We start from the raw sequence: 22,295 nt of genomic DNA, 5'->3' as shown, positions 1-22,295 counted from the left end.
GAGGGGCGGGGCAGGGAACCCTCCGGCAGTGAAGCCGGTGCGGGCGCTGCCATCTTTGTGGTGTGATTGGTCGTTCTGTGATCCCGCGGGAGGCGGTGGTCTCGTGAGAGGGGGCGGGGCAGGGCGGGCTGGCCGGCGGGCGAGCGGCCCCTTGCATTCCTCCACGACATGGCGGCCGCGGCGGTTGCGGCGGCAGCGGCGGCTGCTGCGACGGCAGCGGCGGCGGCCGCGGCGACCACCACTGCGGCCGCGGCGACCACCACTGCGGCCGCGGCCGCGGCCCCCTCTGCGGGCACGGGGCGGGGGAGCAGCGCGGGCGCTGCGCGCGGCTTCTACTTCAACACGGTGCTGTCGCTGGCGCGGTCGCTGGCGGTGCAGAGCCCGGCGCCGCTGGAGAAGGTGAGGGGCGTCCCGCGCGGCTGCGTGTGTGGGGAGAGGCTGTCACGCGTGGGAGGCTGCGTCTGTGGGGACTGGGGGAGTGTCACGCGTGGGGGCCGCGTCTGGGGGGGGGGCGGAGTGGCGTCATGCGAGTGGGAGCTGCGTGTGTGCGTGTACGTCACGCGAGTGGAGTCTGCGTGGAAGGGTCGGTATCATGGGTGCCGTGGCCGGGGGGGCGTGGGGCCCTTCCTGTGGAGAATATTTGTGCCGCGTGGGTGGGGAGGGTGGCGGGTCATGGCCGTGTGTGAGGTGGGGGTGTCCGGGCCGTCTCGCTTGGCCCTGTCATGCGTGGGGACCTGTGACGTGCGTGGGAAGCGGGGTCAGAGCCAGCGCGCGTGCCCGCGGGTGGGTTTGTGCCCCGGCCCTGCGGGAGCTGTGGCCGCGCCCGTGGGAGGCCAGGCCAGGCCTGGCGTGTCTGCCTGTGCCCAGGAGGATGCTGCCCTCCTCAGGTGAGGGCTGTCCTGTGGCCGTGGGAGTGGGCTCCGGCACGCCGCCTGTCTCCGTGTGTGTGTGGGGGCTGCTGGGCTGTGTGGCCCATCTTGACCCAAAAATGCCGTCGCGTCGGCACAGCAGCCACGGCCGGCGCTCTCGGAGCAGCCCCCCCGTGTCCTCGTGAGGAACGTGGGCCCTCACAGCGGCTGCGCATCCCTGAAATTTGTGGAACATGGTCTTGTAGGTGTAATTAGCTTCAGCCTAATTAGGGCTGGTCACTCTACTCCACGCATCTGGTTAAATCCAAGCGATGCAATCAGCTCAAGGTAAAATGTGCGTGGTTGGGATAAACATCTATATCGAATGTAAAACCTGACGGGGGATCTCTCTCTGGACAGTTCCCCTCGTGGGTCTCCGCTGCTGGCACAGAGCAGCTGGTGTGGTCCAGTGTTGTGCTGCTGCGGGGAGGAGAGATGGACAGCCTGGTGTTTCGGGAGTTGGCTTCTCTGAGCACGAAGTGATTGAACTGCTAAATTGCCTCGTGCAATAATGAAAGATGACTAAATTGTTGAAAAGCACAGCTCTGTGCTGATGAAAACTATAGTGCTTGTTCTTGGCCAGCTGTTGCAGGCTTCTTTTCTTAGTTCTTGTTCTGGAAATCAACCATTGGTCTGACAGCCAACTGTGGATATTTTTTTTAAGCCTTGCTGTTGGTTCACTAATATCCAGGGGTTTATTTTCTTCCCCCCCCCCCCCCCCCCCCCAGTTTGAGAGACTACAGTAGGAGTTAAATGATATTAATGGTTCATATCTAGCTAAAGTTATTCACTCATGTTATTGCAAATATTAACCTGATGTGGGACACATGCATCAGAAGTTATTTTCCAAAGTTCATATTTTCTCTGCTGTATTTTATGTTGAGCAAGAGAATTATTCGTGTTGTGTTAGAGGTCTTGTAATTATGAGGTCTGGCAGTTTAAGGACCAGAATCTTAAATTCCACTAAGCATCCAGTAAATTCTTCTAATCCTCTAGGGAAATAGTTTCTTGGTTTAGAAATTGCAAGGTGGGTTGTTTAAAGAGTTATCTAAATAGGAAGTAACTTGACAGTCAAACATAGGTCATTCAAACATAGGTATTTATTATGACAGTCCTTTTTAGGTAGTATTTATTAACATCAAGGAGATTTATAAAAAGACAATATGCTTGTTGCATTTTCCCTTTCTTAACAGTTCCATAAGAAAACAAAGTATTTGGGACATCTGATATATTCTTTAAATGTGTGTTTGCTGGGTATGGAGTGAAGTAATAGGTAAGTAGTGAGAAAATAATAGTTCTGGAAACTTAATCTGTTATGTTAAAAGGATTTGAGCAAAAGTCATACTCAGCTAGGTAACAGTTTATTGTTCAGCGCTGTATATGAAGAAGGCATCGGTGCAGCTGTAACCAAAACTCCATCCACCTGTTTTTTTATTTACGGGAATTGAGTAAATATGATATATGTGCCTGCTGCATATTTCTTGCACATCCAAAATGCCCAATGAATTAGTGGAAGGAAGGCTTTGTTGTACCAGGAATGCAGGAATGAGCTCTGTAAATGTGATGCTCTGAAAAGTTTCAGAAATTCTCCTGAGATGTGAAAACAAACAAGCTTGATCAAGTGTTGAAGAAAACTTTTAAATCGACCCCTGTTGTGGTAAAAATGTTTGACATCTACTTGAGATTTTTCTGTCTTTTTCTAGTTTCTGTCATTCATCACTCTGTCCTAGCCCTTAGATGCTTTCGTTAAGATTGATGATTAAAGGAGGGTATTGTGGCCATCTGTCTTCCAGAAGATGGAAAGACTACTGTCCACCTCAAACGCAGGAGGTCTGAATGAGTCTTGAAAACCACAGCCTGTCAGCTCGTTTTTCTGCTGTGAAAATATTTGCAATTGTATTAGTGCTCCCCAGGCCTGTTGCTCAGCGTGCTCTAGGGCATGGACGTGACGGCTAGCTCTGCTCCATGAAAGAGAAGCTGGGAGCTATTTGCATTGCTTTCCTCGGGTCTGCTGGTGGATTTTTGAAAGACAGTTTTAACACAGGTACTGTTGTTCCCTTGGATTATTTTGACGCTTTCAGTCTCGTTCCACTGTTCTTTCCCTCCACTGTTTTTCAGGTACAAAAACTGCTCTGTATGTGTCCAGTGGATTTCCATGGGATTTTCCAGTTAGATGAACGTCGCAGAGATGCTGTTATTGCTTTAGGAATCTTTCTAATTGAATCTGACCTTCAGGTATTTTTCCCACTTAGGCTATAACTCTATTTAACTTGAAAGATTTTGGATTAATTCAAATGTAGTTTTTCAGTGAATGAAAAGTTGGTATTTACTATCCATAAAAACAAATAGGAAGATCAGAGATACCAGATGGATGTAGGCAGGAGAGCACAAGGAAACAAGGACAGTACTGATGAGAGTGATAGACAGTAGTCATGGCACTGCCACAGCCAAACTGCTGTCGTGTTTTTTGGTCATCATAACTTAAGGAGAGGAAGGAAAGGTGTTTCAGGAGGATTTGCTCAAACCATATGTGTCATTGCGTGTTCTTCCCCACATGCTTCTAAATGACAGGTATGTTCCACCATACTCCTGAATGTCAGGTTTGTAACAGGCCTTTTCATGCCTGGCACTAGCCAGGATAAAAAGACAAACAGTGCACATAGGCTGCATTGTATACGAACATCCCTTTTGTGCCTGTCAGCCTGTTTATGACAAGCTGGTTCTCTTCCCTTCGAACTCTGGCGTGGTGTTTCGTGCAGAGGAAAGGAAGCATATACCGAGTCCTAGGTCCGAAGTCATTAGACCTCACTTTAATTTGTTTAATGTTAGGGTTTGCATCAGGCCTGAATTTCCTCCTATTTAGTATCTATTTACTATGATACAGCTTGCATGTATATTATTAATGTTGTCCTTTTTACATTTTTTGTAGTATGAAGCTTAAACAAGGCAGCTGTATTCATGTTTCATAGCATTTTTACGATGTTTTCAAAGCCAGCAGTTAGTATTAATTAATCCAGCTCTATGAGGAAGGAAAGTGCTATCCTTTGATTTGCAGATTGGGAAGCTGAAGTGTTACACAGATGTGTTAAGTGACTTGCGTAAGGCCATGGGATGGATCACATGTACTGAATTGGGACTGGCACTCTGAATTTTTAGCTGCCTTAAAATTATTTTGTGACCTTGCTGTAAACTAATAAATTGTTTGGGTTTAATTACTGTTCTGGAGCTTTTTTCTCCAACTTTTACTGAGAATCAGCTGTTGCCTAGAATGAAAGGATTGGATTTATAGCACTGAATTGGTTTACTTTCATTTGTCTGTGTTGAAATAAATTTTGCAATATTTGAGAAGCCTGTGGAGTAATCATTAGAAGCGAGTTCTGTGTGTGGTTAATGTAGTCTTTCCATGTCTCTCAAATACCTTGAGATGATATGGTTCAGCTTTTCTTCTCCATTTTAAATAGAGTATTTTCCTCTTTAGCACAAAGATAATGTGGTTCCTTACCTCCTCCGACTTCTGAAGGGTCTTCCCAAAGTCCAATGGATAGAAGAAAGCAATGCACGGAAAGGCAGAGGTGATGTTTGGGTTTTTTGATCGTTCTCATGGAATGCCAGCCAGGAAAGAGACATAACAAAGGTTATTCAGGACACGGTACAAGGGCGGGTGATAGGTCCTGCTAGGTTCCTAGCTCCTGACTCAATAGCTTTTAACACTGATTTTCTTTAGAAGCAAAGAGGAAGTTGAATAGCTCTCAACTTTCTTGCTTGACTGCTTTGTGATATATTGAACTTTCCAAATCATTCTATGCTCAATATATTTTGTTACTAAATTGGAGAAGATTGTGTAGTAGTTAGAGCAGGAGAGTGGAACCCGAGATTTGTACGCTCTACTTTTGGCTTTGATGCTTAGTTGCTATTTAAACTACTTCATTTCTTGCTCCCTTAATATCTCTTAAAATTAATATAAGAATACTTTTCCACAAGGGGTATTATAAAATTTAATTCTTTTTTCAATTACTTGAAAGCCTGGAAAAGTTTTTAATTATTAAAATTATTCTTTTAACATTTCATGCTGAAATTATGATGGTTAGAGTGTACTTCTAAATTTTGTATGTAATACTATATTCTTCTACAGCCTCTCTCAGAACTGTATGACATGGGAATCACTTATGTCTTCTTGCTTTATGATTATTTGCTCTTTCTATGTTGATTCTCTCTAACAGTGCTCAAGTGGCTTATTTTCTGTCCGTTATTTTGCAGGCTTGCTTCCAGTTGCAGAAAACTTCAGCTTCTGCTTGGTAACGTTGTTATCAGACGTTGCTTACAGGGATGCATCTCTCAGAGAGCAGGTAGAGTTTATTTTAAGTTTGTGATGATGTAGTACCCAATTCTCCAATGCTGCAGTACTGACAAATGTCTAGAGAAGAGTACACCACAGCTGCTTTCTTTTCTTGCAGAGGGATTGGTTGCTTTACCGTGTGTACTGTTGCATTATTTTGCTTGTGTTAATTAATAGTCAGGTACCTAGAAGATATTCATAAGTCTGCTGTTACTTCCAGGTGTCAAAGGGTGTCACTCGCTGGGCCCAGAGTTTTAGAATTCAGGTTTTGATACTGAAATTAGGACTGCTGCAATTTTATTCTGCTGGTACATACCAGCTAACTGCAGACTTCACAAAAGAAGCTCTGTAAGCTGAGTGAGGGCAATATACTTTTTTTAGTCACATAGCATTAAAAAAAAATCTTTACAGAGGTGCTTACGGTAATATTTGCAAGTTTCATTTGTGTTGTAGTGATCTAGTATAAGATAATAGTATCTCTTTACCAAAAGGTTTTTTTTTTTATGTCTGTCTTGATTACTTTAGATTTTGGATGCAATTCTACAAGTAATGCAGTTCCTGTTGGGAATGTGCCAGACCCCGCAAATGCATGATAAAGGTACTACTAAATTGTTGCTATACTTGTAACTCCTGTCCTCTGAACTTCTTTTGTGTTTTCTGTATATCAGGATCACTCCTGAAAAGTGAGCAGCTTTTTCTTTCGACTTTTCTTAGCACATATTTATTCTATTTGTTGCTGACTGGTAATTATGGAAGCAAGAGAAGTGTATTAATTTGCGATGCCTTCATGGTTTTTCTTCTACTTGCACAAATAAGTCTTTGCAAAGCACATGAGGCTGAAACAGTTTAGTGAAGTGGTAGCAAAACCGTGAAGAGGAAGTTCTAAGTTACTGTTAATATACTGTTATATGTGTTTTTCTTTTCCAGAATATTTATGCAAGTATGCAGTACCCTGCCTGATAGGAATTTCTCGAGCCTTTGGTCGCTACAGCAATTCAGAGGAGGCTCTCCTTTCAAAGCTTTTTCCAAAAATTCCCCCTCATTCCCTGAGAGTTCCAGAAGAGCTTGAAGGAATTCGCCGACGATCTTTTAACGATTTCAGATCAATTCTTCCCAGTTCTCTACTCACTGTTTGTCAAGAAGGAACACTAAAGAGAAAGGCTAGCAGCGTATCTAGCATCTCACAGGTTTGTATGACTTGCTCTGTGTTGGAGTCAGTGCTTAGATGATTTTGTGGTCTTGGTGGAGTTAAGAGCCTGGATACGCACACAGTCTCTTAACACATTATTTGACCAGATAGAGAGACCTTTACTTTGGTTCTGCAACTGAGTTTCAAAATAATTTTGTAGTTTCTGAGCTACAGAATTATCAGTGATAGTTAAACTAACAACTGTACTAATAAGTCTTCACACGGAACAATTGGCAAATCCTATTCCTTGTGTTATTCTCATGAAAAAGCATTGTAATGTATATCTGCGAATTTGGGAAGCTGGCACTTAATGGCTAAAGTTTTCAGAAGTGCTGAGGATACATGAGCTCTCACTGGTTTCACCAGGAGCTGTGGATGTTCGTTGTCTTAGGGGAAGAATGGATTCAGATGCCAGTTTTGAAACCACAGATTGTTACTAGCATAGTTTCATACAGTACAGGAGTCATCATTCTGATCTCTAGTCAGAAGCACTGAACTAGCTTTTTTTAACTTCCCATTTTTGGTTGGAATTGAGCTGTTAGGCCTGGCAATACGTAGTTCCTGTTAGTTTTGCTTGAAGCTCTGTTTCATTATAAAGTGTATGAACCATTCTCTGGAAGATTTTTTCAATGTTTTATAAATAGTTTTTAAATTATGGCTTTTGTGTGATGTTTCAGGTTAGTCCTGAACGTGGAATTCCCCCTCCCAGCTCTCCTGGAGGATCTGCAATTCATTACTTTGAAGGTAAATTATTTTGCAAAGGAATAGTGTGTGATTTGGGGGTTTTGGTGCTATTTATGGAAAAATAAAAACCAAAATCATTTTGACCCCTTTCTCTGCCCTCTAGAATTCTTATAGTAGTTCTCTGGCACATGCCTGCTAGGATTCTGAAAAATTTTGGGGTATAAAGACAGTAGGAAGTCGTTATTAACACCAGTGGTTTCCAGGTTCAGTTGTTTCTGGCAGGCTTCTGAGAGACATGATTTCCTTACTGCTAGGCTGTGCCTAGTACTGAAGTGCTTAATTCAGCTAGGCCAAAAACATTTCAGGAGATTAGGCTGAGTAACTTTGAGAAACAAGTGTTAATATTGTGCCTCACTAGACAACTACGTTGTTGGACTCGGGTCTGGAATTTTGAGACCTTTGGGGCATGTTGTGTAAATCTAGAACAACTGCTCCACTTGCAGTAAACATGATATGGGTCATTGTGTAAGACCTCGTAATTTGCTGAACTGAGAAATAATAAAGCAGACACTGAAGTTGAGTGCTCACTAATATGTATTAGTTACTGTATCGTATAAAGTAGAAACTTGAAAAATTTTCATGAATTAATATACAAACTCTTAATCACTGGGTTTTGGTAGAGCTCTAGCTCTGAGTTCTATGTCAAAGCAGGGCGTAAAAATAAACTGTTTTTCATGACTCAAGTGGAGGACTAGCTCTGCATCTTAGGTGTTTTGGTGTCTGTCTCTGGTTTTGTCTTGCCCTTTGAGGTTTTTAACAGTTCGGGCATTCTCTGTTTCTGGGTCATTCTCCTCTCTTGAGCCCTGGCTTAAATTAATTTCTTCACATTACTTTTCTTTTTCCTTCATGTTAATATTTGTAGAGGCATCTGTCTTCCTTAATCATATCATGGGATTGCAGGGTAATTAAAATATCATTCTTAAACTGCCAAGTAGGAAGAGACCTGTTTGTCTTCTGTCTACCTTGTTGAACCAACCCATACTTCTTCAATTTTATGGTCTTCGTGTTTTGCATTTAAAAAAAAAAAAAAGGCTGCAAGTTAGGGAGAGACTATAGTAGTAGAACAAAAATAATCTTAATTAAAACTATAGGTGGATAGTGGACAACTTTGTAAAAATTTCAGAATCATTTTAATTGTGTCTCTAGCAGAGTTATGATTATTCTGATCAGGATTTTATTTTCAATACTAACTTCTACCATATATTTCAGATACAGGCAGCCCTTGTATTATTTCCAATGATATAGTTTGTGATAGTCTTACTTTCTGAAGAAGATAAGTAATGACCTTGTTTTTATTCTGGCCAAGGCTAACAGTTTAGAAAAAAGGACTGAAAACATTTTTGTTGTTGTTGTCAATAAATAGCGTTGCTTGAAAGCCTATTAATCACAAGAACATTACTTTAGCACAGGCAGCTAAGTACTTTAAAAAGGCAGAGGTGTAATTTCTAAAGTGGAAACAGTGCCAAAAGCAGTATGCTTAGCAAGTTGTTTGCTTAACAGAGTACTTGAATCTGAAAAATAATTCAATTTCTCTTTGCCTTCAAACTGCAGTAGTGAATTGGTGCCTCTTCTAAAATGAAAGCTGTGCCACGTGTTCATTTGATCTAATATAGGGGAAAACCTTGCAAGATAGTTTTGACTTAACCTGTTCTTTGCACCTCTGTGCTTTTGAACAAAATGGTGTTTACAAATATTTTCAAGCAAATGTACATCAGTAGTGTGGGAAGACTTCTTGTCAGCAGTGTCTCTGACATGGACACAAGTCATTGAAATGAATTCTTCCATTGTGATTATAAACTTCTAATGAACAAATGTACTTTTTCATCATAGTTTTCTGTCTTGATTTACCAGTAGATTAGCTGAAATGTCCTCTTGATAGCTTGCAAGTTAAAGACTGTACCTGTGTTGGAAATAACTCTTTAGTAGCGACCAAACATTACCATTAAACAAAGTTTATAGATCCTCTCTCTCCCCAAACTTTTATTTCTATTATCTTTTCTGATCAGGTTCATACCTTCCTGATGGGAGTGCACTGGATCCTGATTATTACTTCTCTACAATCAGCTCCAGCTTTTCAGTTTCTCCTCTCTTCAACGGCATTAACAATAAAGAGTTTAACATCCCACTGGAAATGCTCCGTCAGCTGCTGAACATGGTATGTGATGGGTTCTTATGAAGGCTGCAGTGAGATTGCATTCTAGATATTTGTGCTGGAAATAGAAGCAGTTTACATTTAAGCTTTTAGAATTGCAAATAAAAAGACGGTGTTTGTCTCTCAAGCTTTGTGTAATCTTATTTTTATGGTATTTAACATCATGCTTCAATAGTATTCCTAAAAGGCTCTCCTATGAACCATGAAGAATTTGGGAAATCAAATGAGTTTATGTCAACTTCTTCCTGTTTGAGTCTTGCAGACCACTTGATCTGAGATAACTTACATACTGCTAGTTGCTGAAATAGAAGATTCGTTTTTGCTGTGAGAATGAGACCCTTTTCTAGAAGGGTTTAGTTGCTGGGAATTCACACAAGTACAGAAACTACTGGCCCTGTCTGCTTCCTGCACCAGCTATTTTGGAACAGCACACAGAGGCTCAAATATATTTATTCTTGTTGCAGCCAGAAATTCTTGTAGCCTTAATTTCATCTGACACTTTGCAGTCCCGTGACTTGTGTTTTCTATGCGTGGGCAAAATTGTATTGTCTTCCTAGCTAGAGTCATCAACAGGAAACATCCTTTCTTTGTGTTTTATTTTTTTCCTCCATAGGTAAAACAGATCGTTGGAGATTCTCTGCTAAAGACCTTAGATGCAGTTGTAGCTGAAGTTGCAGAGGTATGTTTTTTCAATTCCTTTTCCAATGACTTGAATACTTTATTTTTTTTTTGTCTTAATAATAAGTAATTGGAAAATTAGTCTTTTACCTATGTAAGGTATGCCTTCTCTTTGCAAAACAATACTAATTTCCTGTTTGAACTGTTCTTTCAGTGGTTTAAATCTAGCCTTGGACTGTGTAAAATGGGGGGGTGAAGGCAGAATGTTTTTCACTAACATAGAAGAAAATAGTTATTCTCTTAAAAAATGAACCATTTTCTTACTTTAGCTCTGTTATCCTCCTAAATTACAGCATTGGTTGCCCAAAACTGGTTTACTGTAGACTAAGGTCTTTATTTCATATTACAGTAACATTGTCTTTTTTCATGTAGATAAAATGTGTTGGTTGTTTTCTTTTTCTGGCTTGGAAATCACTGCTGCTCTTTTAGGTGTCATTTCTACAAGTTTAATCGTGCTACAGTTTGTGGACCTTTACTTTCAGAGGTGGCATGCTTGTTTCTGTAGGTCTGTGAGTCCTTGTTCTCCCCTTCCCTGGGTGCAATTCTGTAACAGCCTCCACCACATTTTATGGAGTTAGCCTCATCTCCTTGGGGGCGTAAAGCTGTCTTGAAAAGAGTATGTGTTCAATTGTGTAGGAAAATTACTTTGCTGTTCTCGCCAGCCTTCCTTCCAGTACTGCCGTATTTAAAGAGAAATAAACCGCTTCAGTTTCTCTTTTTGCTGTCTCAGTAAAATGATAGGTTTGAATCCTCCTCTTTTTTTTTTTTTTTTTTTTTTTTTTTTTTAACAACACTGTTGGAGAGAACGTATATGTGCTCTTCAGATTGAAAGTGTGACTGAATCTTACTTAATGCGCTGAAAGGCTGTACTTTTTCTTTTGGTAGAAGTGAGGGAAAGCTGTGAGGTTACTTCTGGTACCTGTTTTAAATGCTTGTTTACATTGTGGAGGAAAACAATTATGTGACTGGAACAAGAAGATTTATTTATCTATGCAATGGAAAATACTTAATTTTGAATCTAGCAGGTTGCTTCTTTTCTCTTTCAGACGGGTGCTAATACAGATCTCTATTATAAAACATTCAGTGACCCTCTTTATCTTGCTCAGTTTAAAATGCTGAGAGACACATTGTACTATATGAAAGGTATAGTATTTTTTTTTTTTTTAATTTATCCTTCATTATGTTTAGGATCCAAAGCGTTGTCTGCATTGTGTTGAGTGCTTGAACATAGGGGTTTGCATTTCCTGGGAACTCCGTGTATGCTGTAAAATTTGTATTTTGAAATGTTTCTATATAAAAAAGGTGCTATGGAAATAGAAAAAAAAAAAAATATTTTGAGCACCACTAAAAGGATTAATAGATGGCATTTCGATTGTCTGCTTACTGGTGGACTTGGCTATGAAATCGATCTTTTTGGTAGGGGATAAACTTTATGAAATAATTTCATTTATAACATAGCAATGGATTTTATATACGCTGCCATTCTGATACACTGACTCCCATCCTTCTAGTATAATGCTATTTCCTTTTATTTCTTTAGACCTTCCCAACTCATTTGTAAAGGAAATCCATGATTTTGTGCTAGAGCAATTCAACAGCAGTCAATCAGAACTTCAGAAAATCCTTCATGATGTGGATCGACTGCACAATGAACTGAGTCCTTTAAAACTGCGTTGTCAGGCTAATGCTGCCTGTGTGGATCTCATGGTGTGGGCTGTGAAGGATGAACAAGGTAAAAAATGCTCTTTGGTCTCTGAATGTGTCTTTTTTTTTTTAAGTTGTAGAAGTACTTACAAGGTCTCTCAGAGTAGATGATGCTCAGAGAAATATAAAATAAATTTCAGTAGAATACTTTTTGCTATTAGAATACAGGAGTAAAACTTCCATCAAAAAGTTGTCAAATTAGTTGGCTAGGTAGTTAAACATCTCTTCATAGAAATGGAAACAGAAACATCCTATTGGCTTATCTGCAAGAGATGGTATAATTGCTGCATTATGTGCAGCTGCTTATTTTCTAGTTTGTTTTATGTTTTTAATTATTGCTCTTAGTGTCTTAAATGCTTCTCAGTCATTCTTTTAAAGAAAATGGTTTTTTTTCATTGCTAACAGGACCGGGAAGCTCCTTCTCACTTTTTCTCTTTTTTTTTTTTTCTTGTTGTATAATTCTTACACATCCTCTGAATATGTGAAGGATTTTTTCCTTTGGACCTTGCAATGCTTAATTTCTGTCAAATGTGAAGTACGCTCAAAATCAACTTTAAGTACTGTTGTTCTTTCCATCATAGTGTTTGACAGAGCTCTTTGGTGCAGATACTAAGTTTCCAAAGCTGTTTTAACAGAAGCAGCACTAAATCTCTTTGAGGAATTGTAGTATGAGGAAAGTGAAGCTGATAAATTTTCTGCATTGTTTTAGAAATTCCAGTAAGCATTGGGTTATGTGTGGCCTAATAACAAATCTGATAAACATAAATTTTTCTGTTGGATTTTTCGTTTAAGGTGCAGAAAACCTGTGCATCAAGTTATCGGAGAAGCTGCAGTCGAAAACCTCAAGCAAAGTCATCATTGCTCACTTGCCACTGCTAATTTGCTGTTTGCAGGTCTGTCTTTACAGTATTTGACATTGCTATATCAGTGAGTGAGAATTTGGGGAGTCTTACAGGTTGCTAGAATAACACTTTCTATCTGCTATTTGTATTGCTTTCCATCAATGTGTTCTATGTTTGGATTTTAGAGGTCTGGTGTGGAAACTAGAACTGCAGTAGAGTAGTGCTTTCAAAATTTCCTTAGCTCAAATACTTCTTGAAGAATAATATTCATGAGGCGTTTTTAACCAGTATTTAATTTCTGAAATACTTAGCTGCTTAGTCTGTTACATAAACAGTTAAAATACTGGGACTGGCAGATCACTGAGTTTTAATACTAAGACTTGGTTATTCTAATTTTTATGTCTTCTTATTGGGCACTTAGTCATAGTCTTACAAATGTGGTGTTTTCCACCACATAGTAAATTATTAGGATTCTCTAAATGTTGGAACTTGTCCAGTAACTTTGTTTTTAGAGAGTGCGGTTCATTTCATGTAACTCCTGTGAAATCACCCAGGAAGAGAGCAGCGAGGCTTGACTGGCATGACACGCTCTAGGATAACCTAAAAGAATTAGAAGCTTGAAATGTCTAAATCTTCCGCTAAAAATTGAATCCCTCAGAACTATGTATGGTTTGTTTTGGTTTGGGCTTTTTTGTATTGAGCTGAAGTTGCTAGCTAACAGTTGAAATTAAAAATTGTGCGGTTATATTCTGAAGCTATGTTCCTTTTTCTTTTTCGTTTTTTAGGGTCTAGGTCGTTTGTGTGAGAGGTTCCCTGTTGTGGTTCATTCTGTCAATCCATCCTTGAGAGACTTTCTTGTGATACCTTCCCCCGTGCTTGTGAAACTTTACAAGTATCACAGTCAGTATCATACAGGTAAAGGAAAAAAGGCCATGTTCCAAAGGATGTGCTAGTGATTGTTTTCCAACTTACATGGCTTTTGGATATTTTCTGGTGATACAGCTGTAGGGGGAAATGGAGATGCATTTGTGATTTTTTGTGTTTTTTTTTTTTTTCTTTTTTTTGGAGGTGGAGAGGAGGAATGCAGATCAAATTCTGGTAGAAGTGTATCTAAGGGCAAGCAGTATATATAGAACTAAATTTTATCCTAGCAGCAATGTTGTTGTGCCTCTTCCACTGAAACCAAGGTAGTGTTATCTGAAGCACTTTTGTCCTGAGTGAGATCACCAACAACTGTAGTGTGATACTGCAGTATTGAAGGTTGTATTATTTGTGTCAACGTCCTGCACTCAATTCAGAGCAGTTTGCTTAGAGCTTTGTCTGCATCGGCCTTCAAAAACCTCCAGCAACAGAGATTCTACAACCTGAGCCAGTGCATAATTATCCTCACAGTGGGGGGGAGGGGGGGGAACCACATATCCAGTTGGAACCTCCCTTGTTTCACGTTATGTCTGCTGTGTTTCATTCTCCCACGAAGCCTGCTTCTGTCTTCTTGGTAACCTACTTTACACTTTGGAAGGCAGCCGTTAGGTCTATCTAAAGCCACCTCTTCCATGCTGAACAAGGCTGTGTTCTTCAGACTCCCCATACAGGTCCTGTGCTCCAGCCCCATGACCATCTTGATGGCATTTGGCAAGTTTTTTGTTGTTGTTTTTAAACAACAAATTTTTTTTTTCTTTCCAAAAAGAAAATGTTCAATTTAAATCACTTACTAATGCAAAAGCTGTATTGTAATGCTAAAGCAGAACAGGTAAAATGAGAACTGAAGGTGACTAAATTTAGGAATAGTTAAATGCAGTAATATCTTACATAGCTAGTGATAACACGTGCACTTCCAAAGTTCTTCAGCTCAACTCTCTGAGCTGTAAAGTAGGCTGTTTGCACTCACCAGATGTTGCTCTGCCTGTGTGCTCTCATCTCAGGGGAAAAAAGGTTTTTCAAATGGTGTTGATTTCCATACTCTGTGTTCTTAGTAGGTGGTAATGACATCAAGATTAGTGTAACCAACGAGCATTCAGAGTCCACTCTGAATGTAATGCCTGGCAAGAAAAGTCAACCATCCATGTATGAGCAGCTGCGTGACATTGCCATAGACAACATCTGCAGGTAAGAGAGAGGCTTGCACCACGTTGGAACATGTGTTCTGTTTCTCTAGCAGAAAAGTATTGTGACGTTCAGAAGGTGCTGCTCTGTGCTGCTATAAAGGCTTTTTGCCTTTTTTAATCATGACTTCATTTTCCTTCAGACATCTCTTGGTTCTGTTTATGTCCTAATTGTAAAATAATAATTCAGTCTCATTGTTTTGCTTCCTACATAGGTAATTCATGCTAGTCACCATTTTGATACTCAGTGGGGTTTTTGTTTTCTGCTTAGATTATCATGTTGAGTGAGCCTCCTGTAACAGAAGGATTGTTATGCACTCAAATGTGGGCAGTGTAATGATTATTCTTCCCTTCTAGATAGCTACAGAGAGCTGGAGCAAAGACAAGTAGTTGGTGACTAGAGACAAGGGATTAAAGTTTCTAAAGCAGTGGATTCTGAACTTACCTTATTGCATATCCCCATCTTTATTGTTGCTGGAGAAAGCAGCAGTAGAAACTCCGCTCATTTTTTAAAATACATCTGCAGCGTTCCTAGGCAATCAGTTCTTATACTTCAGTATAAACTTTTTTCCCTTATACCTGGTGTGCATTTACAGTAGTAAAAAGTGAAAGGTTTAATTCATGCCTTTTTTTTTTTTTCCTCTGGCTGTTCTAGCAAGTTTTCTGTTCATTGTTGTTCCAGATGCTTGAAAGCTGGCTTGACTATAGATTCGGTGATTGTTGAGGCCTTTCTTGCCAGTTTATCTAACCGTCTGTACATCTCTCAAGAGAGTGATAAGTAAGTTGTTAGTCATCAAACCAATTTTTCCTTCACTCAGTGAACCTGAAGCTTATTCTAAGATATAAGTACGGGCAGCATTATTTTAGAATTAAGTGTCTCTGAGATAGTGAGCTTGTATGTGGGGTCAAGATCTTCCCATGCAAATCTTTGCAGAGCTGAATCCTTGTTTTCACACTGAGAGGTATGGATTCATTTTTATCTGATTGAATCAGCAAATCTTTGGTGAGTATTAGCCAATTTTGAGTCCTAGATTGAGTGATTCTCTCTGCTGTATCTGTCAGGCTTCAGCTATCTTTTAAGGCTTGACACAGCTTGTCACTTGTGGCATTTGACTTACTTCACTTCTAAGAGACTTGCCAACCATGAAACCTCCAAAGGGAGGTCCTATAGTAGCTGCTCTGACTGTCATGTCTTAATGTTTTGCAGATCACTTTTGCCTCTTTTTACTGTTGTTTCTAGAACAGTTTGTTCATGGGTTAGTGTGGGTTTCTTGGATAGTGTGTTTGTGGGTTTTTTTGTTTTTGTTTTTTATTTTGAAAACCAACTTGTGCAAGTATATCTCTAATGTTAATGTTGGGAGTAGATGGGAATATGGAGTGGCAATATTAAAGCTGTTAGTGATGTTTAAATTTAGTATATGAACTGTTTCTTACATGAAATATAACCATGCTTGGAGGTCTTGATAACTGTTGAACAGTTACATGTATGGTTTTGGGGTTTTTTTGTTTGTTTTTGTAACAGGGAAGCTCATTTGATTCCTGACCACACAATTCGTGCTCTAGGGCACATTGCAGTGGCACTGAGGGACACCCCGAAAATGATGGAACCCATCCTACAGATCTTACAGCAGAAGTTTTGCCAGCCACCTTCTCATCTTGATGTACTCATCATTGATCAGCTGGGCTGCTTGGTCATCACTGGAAATGTAAGGAAAGAACTGGCCAAGAGAGTCCCAGTTCATGATCCCTTTCCTCTAGTTAAAAGGAAACGTATTTTAGAAACTGCATTTGCAGAAGTTTTTTAAGGTTTTTCTTTTCTTCACCACAGATATGGGCTTGTACAATCCTCATGCCTCCGTGACATCAGGAAACAAAAGCTAATTAATAATGTGTAAATTGCTGTCCCTGTAAAGAACATTAGTCCCCATAGAAAATAATATTTTTTTTTTTTAAAAACCCAATGTTTAAAAAACTCAGTGTTTTCAAAAGCTACTAAGAAGTTTATAAACTTGGCCTATGTTCCAAATAGGTGCCCATTATCTTTTTTCATATCAGTAATTAACTTTCAAAGTCTTGTTGGTCCATACATTTGAAAGTATAGATTGCCTTCTTCAGTCATACAGGGATTAATTGACTTACCTTTTCTGAATGTAAGTTGTGCCTCTGAGTGGAGCAATTCATTGCCAGAACTCAGGAGCCTGAGAAAAAAGTTTTCCATCAGGAAGGCAGAGTTAAAGAACTTAATAAATTTTATGAAATTTGAGCAATTAAAAACACTAATGAAAGCACTTCCACTGTGTGCTTAGTGGAAGCTGGAACTGTTGCTCAGGCTATGACTAGATACCTATCTGAAGAACTTTGTAATACTTAGTGTATTTTACAGGGTTGTTCTTTAGAGAGATTGTGTTCAATAAGCTCTACTTAGTGATTTGTTTGGGTTTTTTTACAGCAATATATTTACCAGGAGGTGTGGAATCTGTTTCAGCAAATCAGTGTTAAAGCAAGCTCAGTTGTTTACTCTGCCACAAAAGATTATAAGGATCATGGATACAGGTAACACAGCTGTGTCCCTTAAATGTGTGAATACGATATTGAATATCCTTTATGGTACATCAGGGATTTTCACTTTTTCCTAGCATAAGTTTTAGAACGAGGTTATAAATAGTCCTTTTTTCTTTGATGTTAAAAAGTAATATATTAGTTTAAAAATAGTAGCACTTCATAATGTAGGGATTCCTAAAAATGTTTTTCACTACAGGTACTACTGTAGTACTACCTATTTCTACTAGAAACTACTACTAGTTTCTTTTTTCTCTGTAAGGAGTTAACGTTTGTAAATGATAATTGACATTGATGACTTAACGTTATTTGTATCTAGAGTAATTAATCTCTTAGCCTAAAAAAGCTCAGGAAGTTCCATTGGGGTTTTTTTGTGTGTGTGTGGTTTTTTTTTTTTTTTTTTAAATGCGGTCCCAGTACTTGTTAGGGATTAGATGGAAACCATGAACAATTTAATTCTTAGTATGTAAGTATGCATTTTGGTTCCTATTATAATTGAAGATTATCACTGATTTTGTTGGTAGTTGGGGTAGGCTGGATATCTTTTAATGTAGTATGTGAGTAACTGAGAGGACTATTCCTGTCAATATGTTTTAACATACTGTCTGACCCAATGCAATCTCAGCTTTAACAGTAACTGATACTAGTTCTGATTCTGCTCAAGAGCTTTCCCAATCCAGAAGCACAGCCCTCTGCTGCTTCTTGTCTGTAGCCGTATCAGCTACAGGGAAGTCATTTCCTTTTGGCTGTGACAGCATCAAAAATGAAATGTCCTCCAGAGGCAAAGTTTACAAATAGTTTTTCACTTAAATACTGATTGCATTTCAATTATCAATAAAGTGATGTGCCACTATCCATAAAAACAAAAAATAATCCCCCTGAAAAAAACTCGGAGTGAAAAAATGTTAGCAGCCTTATTACAAGAGTTACTATCAGCATTATGAAGAAAGTACTGAAAATATAACACTTTGTGGAATTGCTTCTTCATAACTGTTCTTTCTTCTCAGACACTGTTCCTTAGCAGTCATTAATGCCCTAGCTAACATTGCTGCTAACATTCAAGGAGAACATCTTGTGGATGAACTACTGATGAACTTGCTGGAACTGTTTGTTCAGCTTGGGCTAGAAGGAAAGAGAGCTAGTGAGAGAGCAAGTGAAAAAGGACCAGCACTGAAGGTAAGATATTCACTGTTTTTTAATTGTATGCAGCTGTGCATTTATATGGATGGCACTGCTAAACATAGTCTTCTGTATGCTTTTTGAACGAAACCCACACCCTTAACACACACAGAAAAAAATCACACTTCCTTAAACCTAAGAATGTGTTCTGATCATGGAATATGAGTGCAGGTCTATAATGCCGTTCAAACACCTAATGAATCTGTGTATAGTATCTGAGATAAAGCAGTAGTATACCTATTGTTCTGCTGAGCCTGATTTTGTGTGAAGCTGAGTAAACTGTCTGGAGTGTTGCGCTGTTAGAGGCAGAGCTGCGAAGAGAAACACGAAATGCTGACTACTGAACTCCTCTTACTAATTCTTAAAGTGTCTTTAGATGTGACAGAATTCTACTTCTAATTTTAGTAGTGTCATAGGATCATAGGAAAACTCAGGTTGGAGGGGACCTCAAGCAGTCATATAGTCCAACCTCCAGCTTGAAGTAGTCAGCCTGTGTCATCCTGATGAATCCTGAATTGCTGTTATGAGTGGGTGCATCTTGATTTTTTCCAAGATCCAAGTTGATGCAGTCCTATCTGTCTAGGCTTATAATGGAAACAGTGCAGTGAAGTGAAAATTACAAATTTAATAAAAACCCCTGCTGATGTTTAGGGGTGCTTTATTTAGAGAGCAAGTTTATTCAAAAAGCTTGTCTAAGAAAGAGGAGACTTACCTCTTAGATTAATTTGTGTGGTGGGAATACTTTGCAGAAGAGTAAATTTGAGTGGTTTTGCTTTAAAATAGAGTTCTTTTTAAGTGCCATTTTCAGTTGTGATTTGTAAAGTTTAATACATACTGGCCTTTAAAAGTCTATGAGAAGGTCTGAAAGAGGAATGTCTTTAAATGCTAGCTAAACTTTTGCAGGAGCAGTTTATATACAGTTACTTTATTCACTCAGAATTCTCTGCTTTTTTTCTTATGTGAAGACTTTTTCACATCACTTCATACTAGCTTTTCTTCCCATTTCAGTAAAGTATCCAGAGTACGTGATGTGCCTATTCCATTGAAGAAGCAAACAAAAATCTCAGCTTTTCCCACAATACCTTCCTCTCGTCTTTGCTCTGAAATACACTTGTAAATAAGCCGTTAACCTTGACTTTTGTTCTTGAGATAAATATTGCTGTTTGGAAAGCAAAATGTGGTTGCTTCCTACTCATAAAAATCAGAGCCTTCCTCCAGTTATGTTCCTCCGTAGTGTTCAAATGCTGTAACCTCTTGGCATTCATGCACTTCCTTAGAATAACTTGTAAAAACTCATGGTGTTTGATAGTGGTTCTATATACCAAAAGTACACTTGTATGTTTTTTAATAATTCAAATCTGTTCATACTGGAAAGTTTTCTCAGAGATGTGGTTTGAGAGCTGTTCCCCGCTTTTTAGGGCAGATAGGTAACACTTCCTTTTGAAATAGGCACGTTTTCCTAGTACTGAGGGGAACAATGTGGGTTTTTTTTCTTTCTAACCTCTTTTCTCCCCTTCCTGTGCATACTACATTTTAATAGTACTAAGTTCTTTCTTTATCCTTTTAAGGGATGGGTGAACTCTTTTGGTAAATCCCTCTGAAATGAATCTTTGAAGATAGACTGCATTTAATTAGGGATGCCAACTCTTCCCTTAAAAGGGAACTAGGACATGTCTAGAATCTGCTTTTCATGAAGTCTATGGTGGATAATTTCTCTCCACGGTTTTCATAGATTCTTTTAACCACAGATAAATGAGCTGAAATGGTGAAAAACAGATTGTAAACATTGCTCTAAAATGGCACTTCTAAATTAGGTTCCACCCTCCTCCTTTCAGGAGTATTTTTCTATTGTTTCAGTTTTGGAATCACTATGGGAGACAGACTGCTGCACTGACTTAAAGCCACCTGCAAACGGAAAAATGTGTGATTGATTTAACATGGATTTGAGCTAGGAGGCAGTGTTTCTTTATTATGAAGATACTGATAGCAGTTTTCACTAGAACACTCTTTACTCAACGTAGAGTAAATGTTATGAAAGGTATTCTGAAGACTGGGTTACGTCATTTTCAAGAAGAGATAAAGTAGGTAAAACACCGCACATGCTGTACTCCCCCCAAAAAAGCAATTTTTTTCTTTGATAGCTTGCTTATGTCCTCTGCTTCTCAGCATACCTTTTTATGGACTTAAATTTGCTTGCTAACCATTAAAATGCTTCAGTGGGTTATTTGTTCTGTTTTAAACCAGATTTTTCAACCATGCAGAAGTGGCTTCTGTGAGGGGAAGAAAAATAACTGTTTGTTTTTTGGGTTGGTTTGGTTTTTTTTTTGCTATTGCTGATAGTTAACATGAATGTCCCCTGACTATGCCCAGGGATGGAAGTCATTGCATCTTCTTCATCCTCAGTGCCATATATTATCATAAAGAGGCTGATACTCCATTTTTGTAACAAAAATGCTAGTAGAAAAGTGGAGTTTCTACAGTTCTATCTGTTGGTGTCATGTGCTGGGTTCTGGCTATCGCAGTTAGCCTGCACCTCTACTCTGCCTCTGCAGCAGTTTGTCATGTCAGTGGACTGTCCTGATGCTAGCAAAAAAAATGTAGTGACTTTTTCCAGTTGTTCCTACCCCTTAGAGTGATGTGAGTGCTGTTCTTTTATTCCCTTCAAAAATATTTAAGGGTCCATCTTTTGTTTTGCTTTATCTTGGACACTACAGGAAGGATAGCTAAAATGTGTTTTAGTTGGGTTGTGTCATTATTGTTTCATCTGAAGACTATTTGGCTTTGTTTCTCTCTCTCTCTCTCTTTTCTTTTCTTCTTTTTTTTTAATTGTTTCCTTTTGGTTTATTCCACGTCATGCAAAGCTGTACCCTGTTAGCATGTCTGCCTTGCCCCCTCCCTGTGGGACCAGTGGTCTCTCTACCTGGTGTCTGTCTTGTAAGGAGGAAGCTGGAGAGTTCTCTCCCTCCCAAATCCAATGTGGAAGGATATGGGAGGTAGGGAAAGATTTTAGAGAGGAGATGTCTCTGAGCATGGTATCTGTGCTGTCACTGTTTGCCTTCTCAGAGAAGGCGAGAGACAACGTGCTGTGTGCAGTCAATGTTTTCAGTTCTTAAACACTGTATTTGGCCAAGAACAAACACACTTGTATAGAATGCAATTAAAAAAGTCTTAATAAGTCAAAGGAAATATGTATTTTCCTTATGCTTCTTATATTTCAATGGAAAAAGCTGCTCCCCGTGCTTAAATAAATTCTTGGAAATGGTGTCTTTTTACAGACTTGTTATTTTTGGCTTCATTTTGGTAGTAAAATGAGACTTTTAGTAAACATTTGATGCTTGTCTGTAGCCACCCATTTAGTGTGAGCATTTTTCTTGCAGTTGTTGGACGTCAGAGTAGACGTGGTATCAATGAATATTTCCCCCCCGCCCCTTTAGCTCAAGGTATAATATCTAAATTCCAAACATAGAAGACCCTGTGCTGGAAGGGGAAGAAAATCCCTTCAGTCGTCTGTGAGGAGCCACCTGAAAAGCTTTGTTGAAAGACTCCAGGGTGTGCCCAGTCCTGTGGATTTCTGGGGTGCTCTCTTGGCCACCTCGTGCACATCTATTTGCAAGATACAGAGTTGTAATTGGCAATGTATGTTTTCATTTGCATAGACAGTAGGAATGTTCGATGCTTGAAATATGTCTTGTAGCAGGTATTTTAGAAATGCTTTTGTAGATGTTTTGATAATTTCCTTTTTCTTTTCCAGGCCTCCAGTAGCGCAGGGAATCTGGGTGTGCTTATTCCTGTTATTGCTGTGGTGAGTATCCAATGGTTGGGTTGTTGCAAACAGAATAATTTTTCTCACGTATATCAAATATCAGTGCTATTTCATGGTCAAATGGTTTGATTTAACAACT

General features: G+C 39.3%; 1 protein-coding gene across 2 annotated transcripts in view; it reads left to right on the top strand.

Annotated features, from left to right (window-relative positions):
* The first annotated feature begins 168 nt into the window (after positions 1-168).
* The window catches only part of PI4KA (phosphatidylinositol 4-kinase alpha), a 65,098-nt gene continuing 42,971 nt past the window's right edge, over positions 169-22,295 (top strand). The window contains exons 1-19 of one of the 2 annotated variants that reach the window (XM_076353308.1): positions 169-399; positions 3,027-3,143; positions 4,387-4,480; positions 5,166-5,254; positions 5,770-5,842; positions 6,172-6,431; positions 7,111-7,177; positions 9,184-9,332; positions 9,943-10,008; positions 11,054-11,150; positions 11,548-11,739; positions 12,504-12,604; positions 13,339-13,468; positions 14,527-14,659; positions 15,338-15,433; positions 16,178-16,361; positions 17,105-17,208; positions 18,222-18,390; positions 22,145-22,195. In XM_076353308.1, the coding sequence (XP_076209423.1) occupies positions 169-399; positions 3,027-3,143; positions 4,387-4,480; positions 5,166-5,254; positions 5,770-5,842; positions 6,172-6,431; positions 7,111-7,177; positions 9,184-9,332; positions 9,943-10,008; positions 11,054-11,150; positions 11,548-11,739; positions 12,504-12,604; positions 13,339-13,468; positions 14,527-14,659; positions 15,338-15,433; positions 16,178-16,361; positions 17,105-17,208; positions 18,222-18,390; positions 22,145-22,195 (2,403 nt within the window). The remainder of the gene's footprint in view (positions 400-3,026; positions 3,144-4,386; positions 4,481-5,165; positions 5,255-5,769; positions 5,843-6,171; positions 6,432-7,110; positions 7,178-9,183; positions 9,333-9,942; positions 10,009-11,053; positions 11,151-11,547; positions 11,740-12,503; positions 12,605-13,338; positions 13,469-14,526; positions 14,660-15,337; positions 15,434-16,177; positions 16,362-17,104; positions 17,209-18,221; positions 18,391-22,144; positions 22,196-22,295) is intronic. The other variant, XM_076353310.1, reaches the window with a different exon arrangement.

This window comes from Aptenodytes patagonicus, chromosome 15 (assembly GCF_965638725.1).
Source record: "Aptenodytes patagonicus chromosome 15, bAptPat1.pri.cur, whole genome shotgun sequence".
NCBI classification, from domain to species: Eukaryota; Metazoa; Chordata; class Aves; order Sphenisciformes; family Spheniscidae; genus Aptenodytes; species Aptenodytes patagonicus.
The sequence above is the reverse complement of the archived record's forward strand: the minus strand, read 5'-3'. Positions and strand labels throughout refer to the sequence as shown.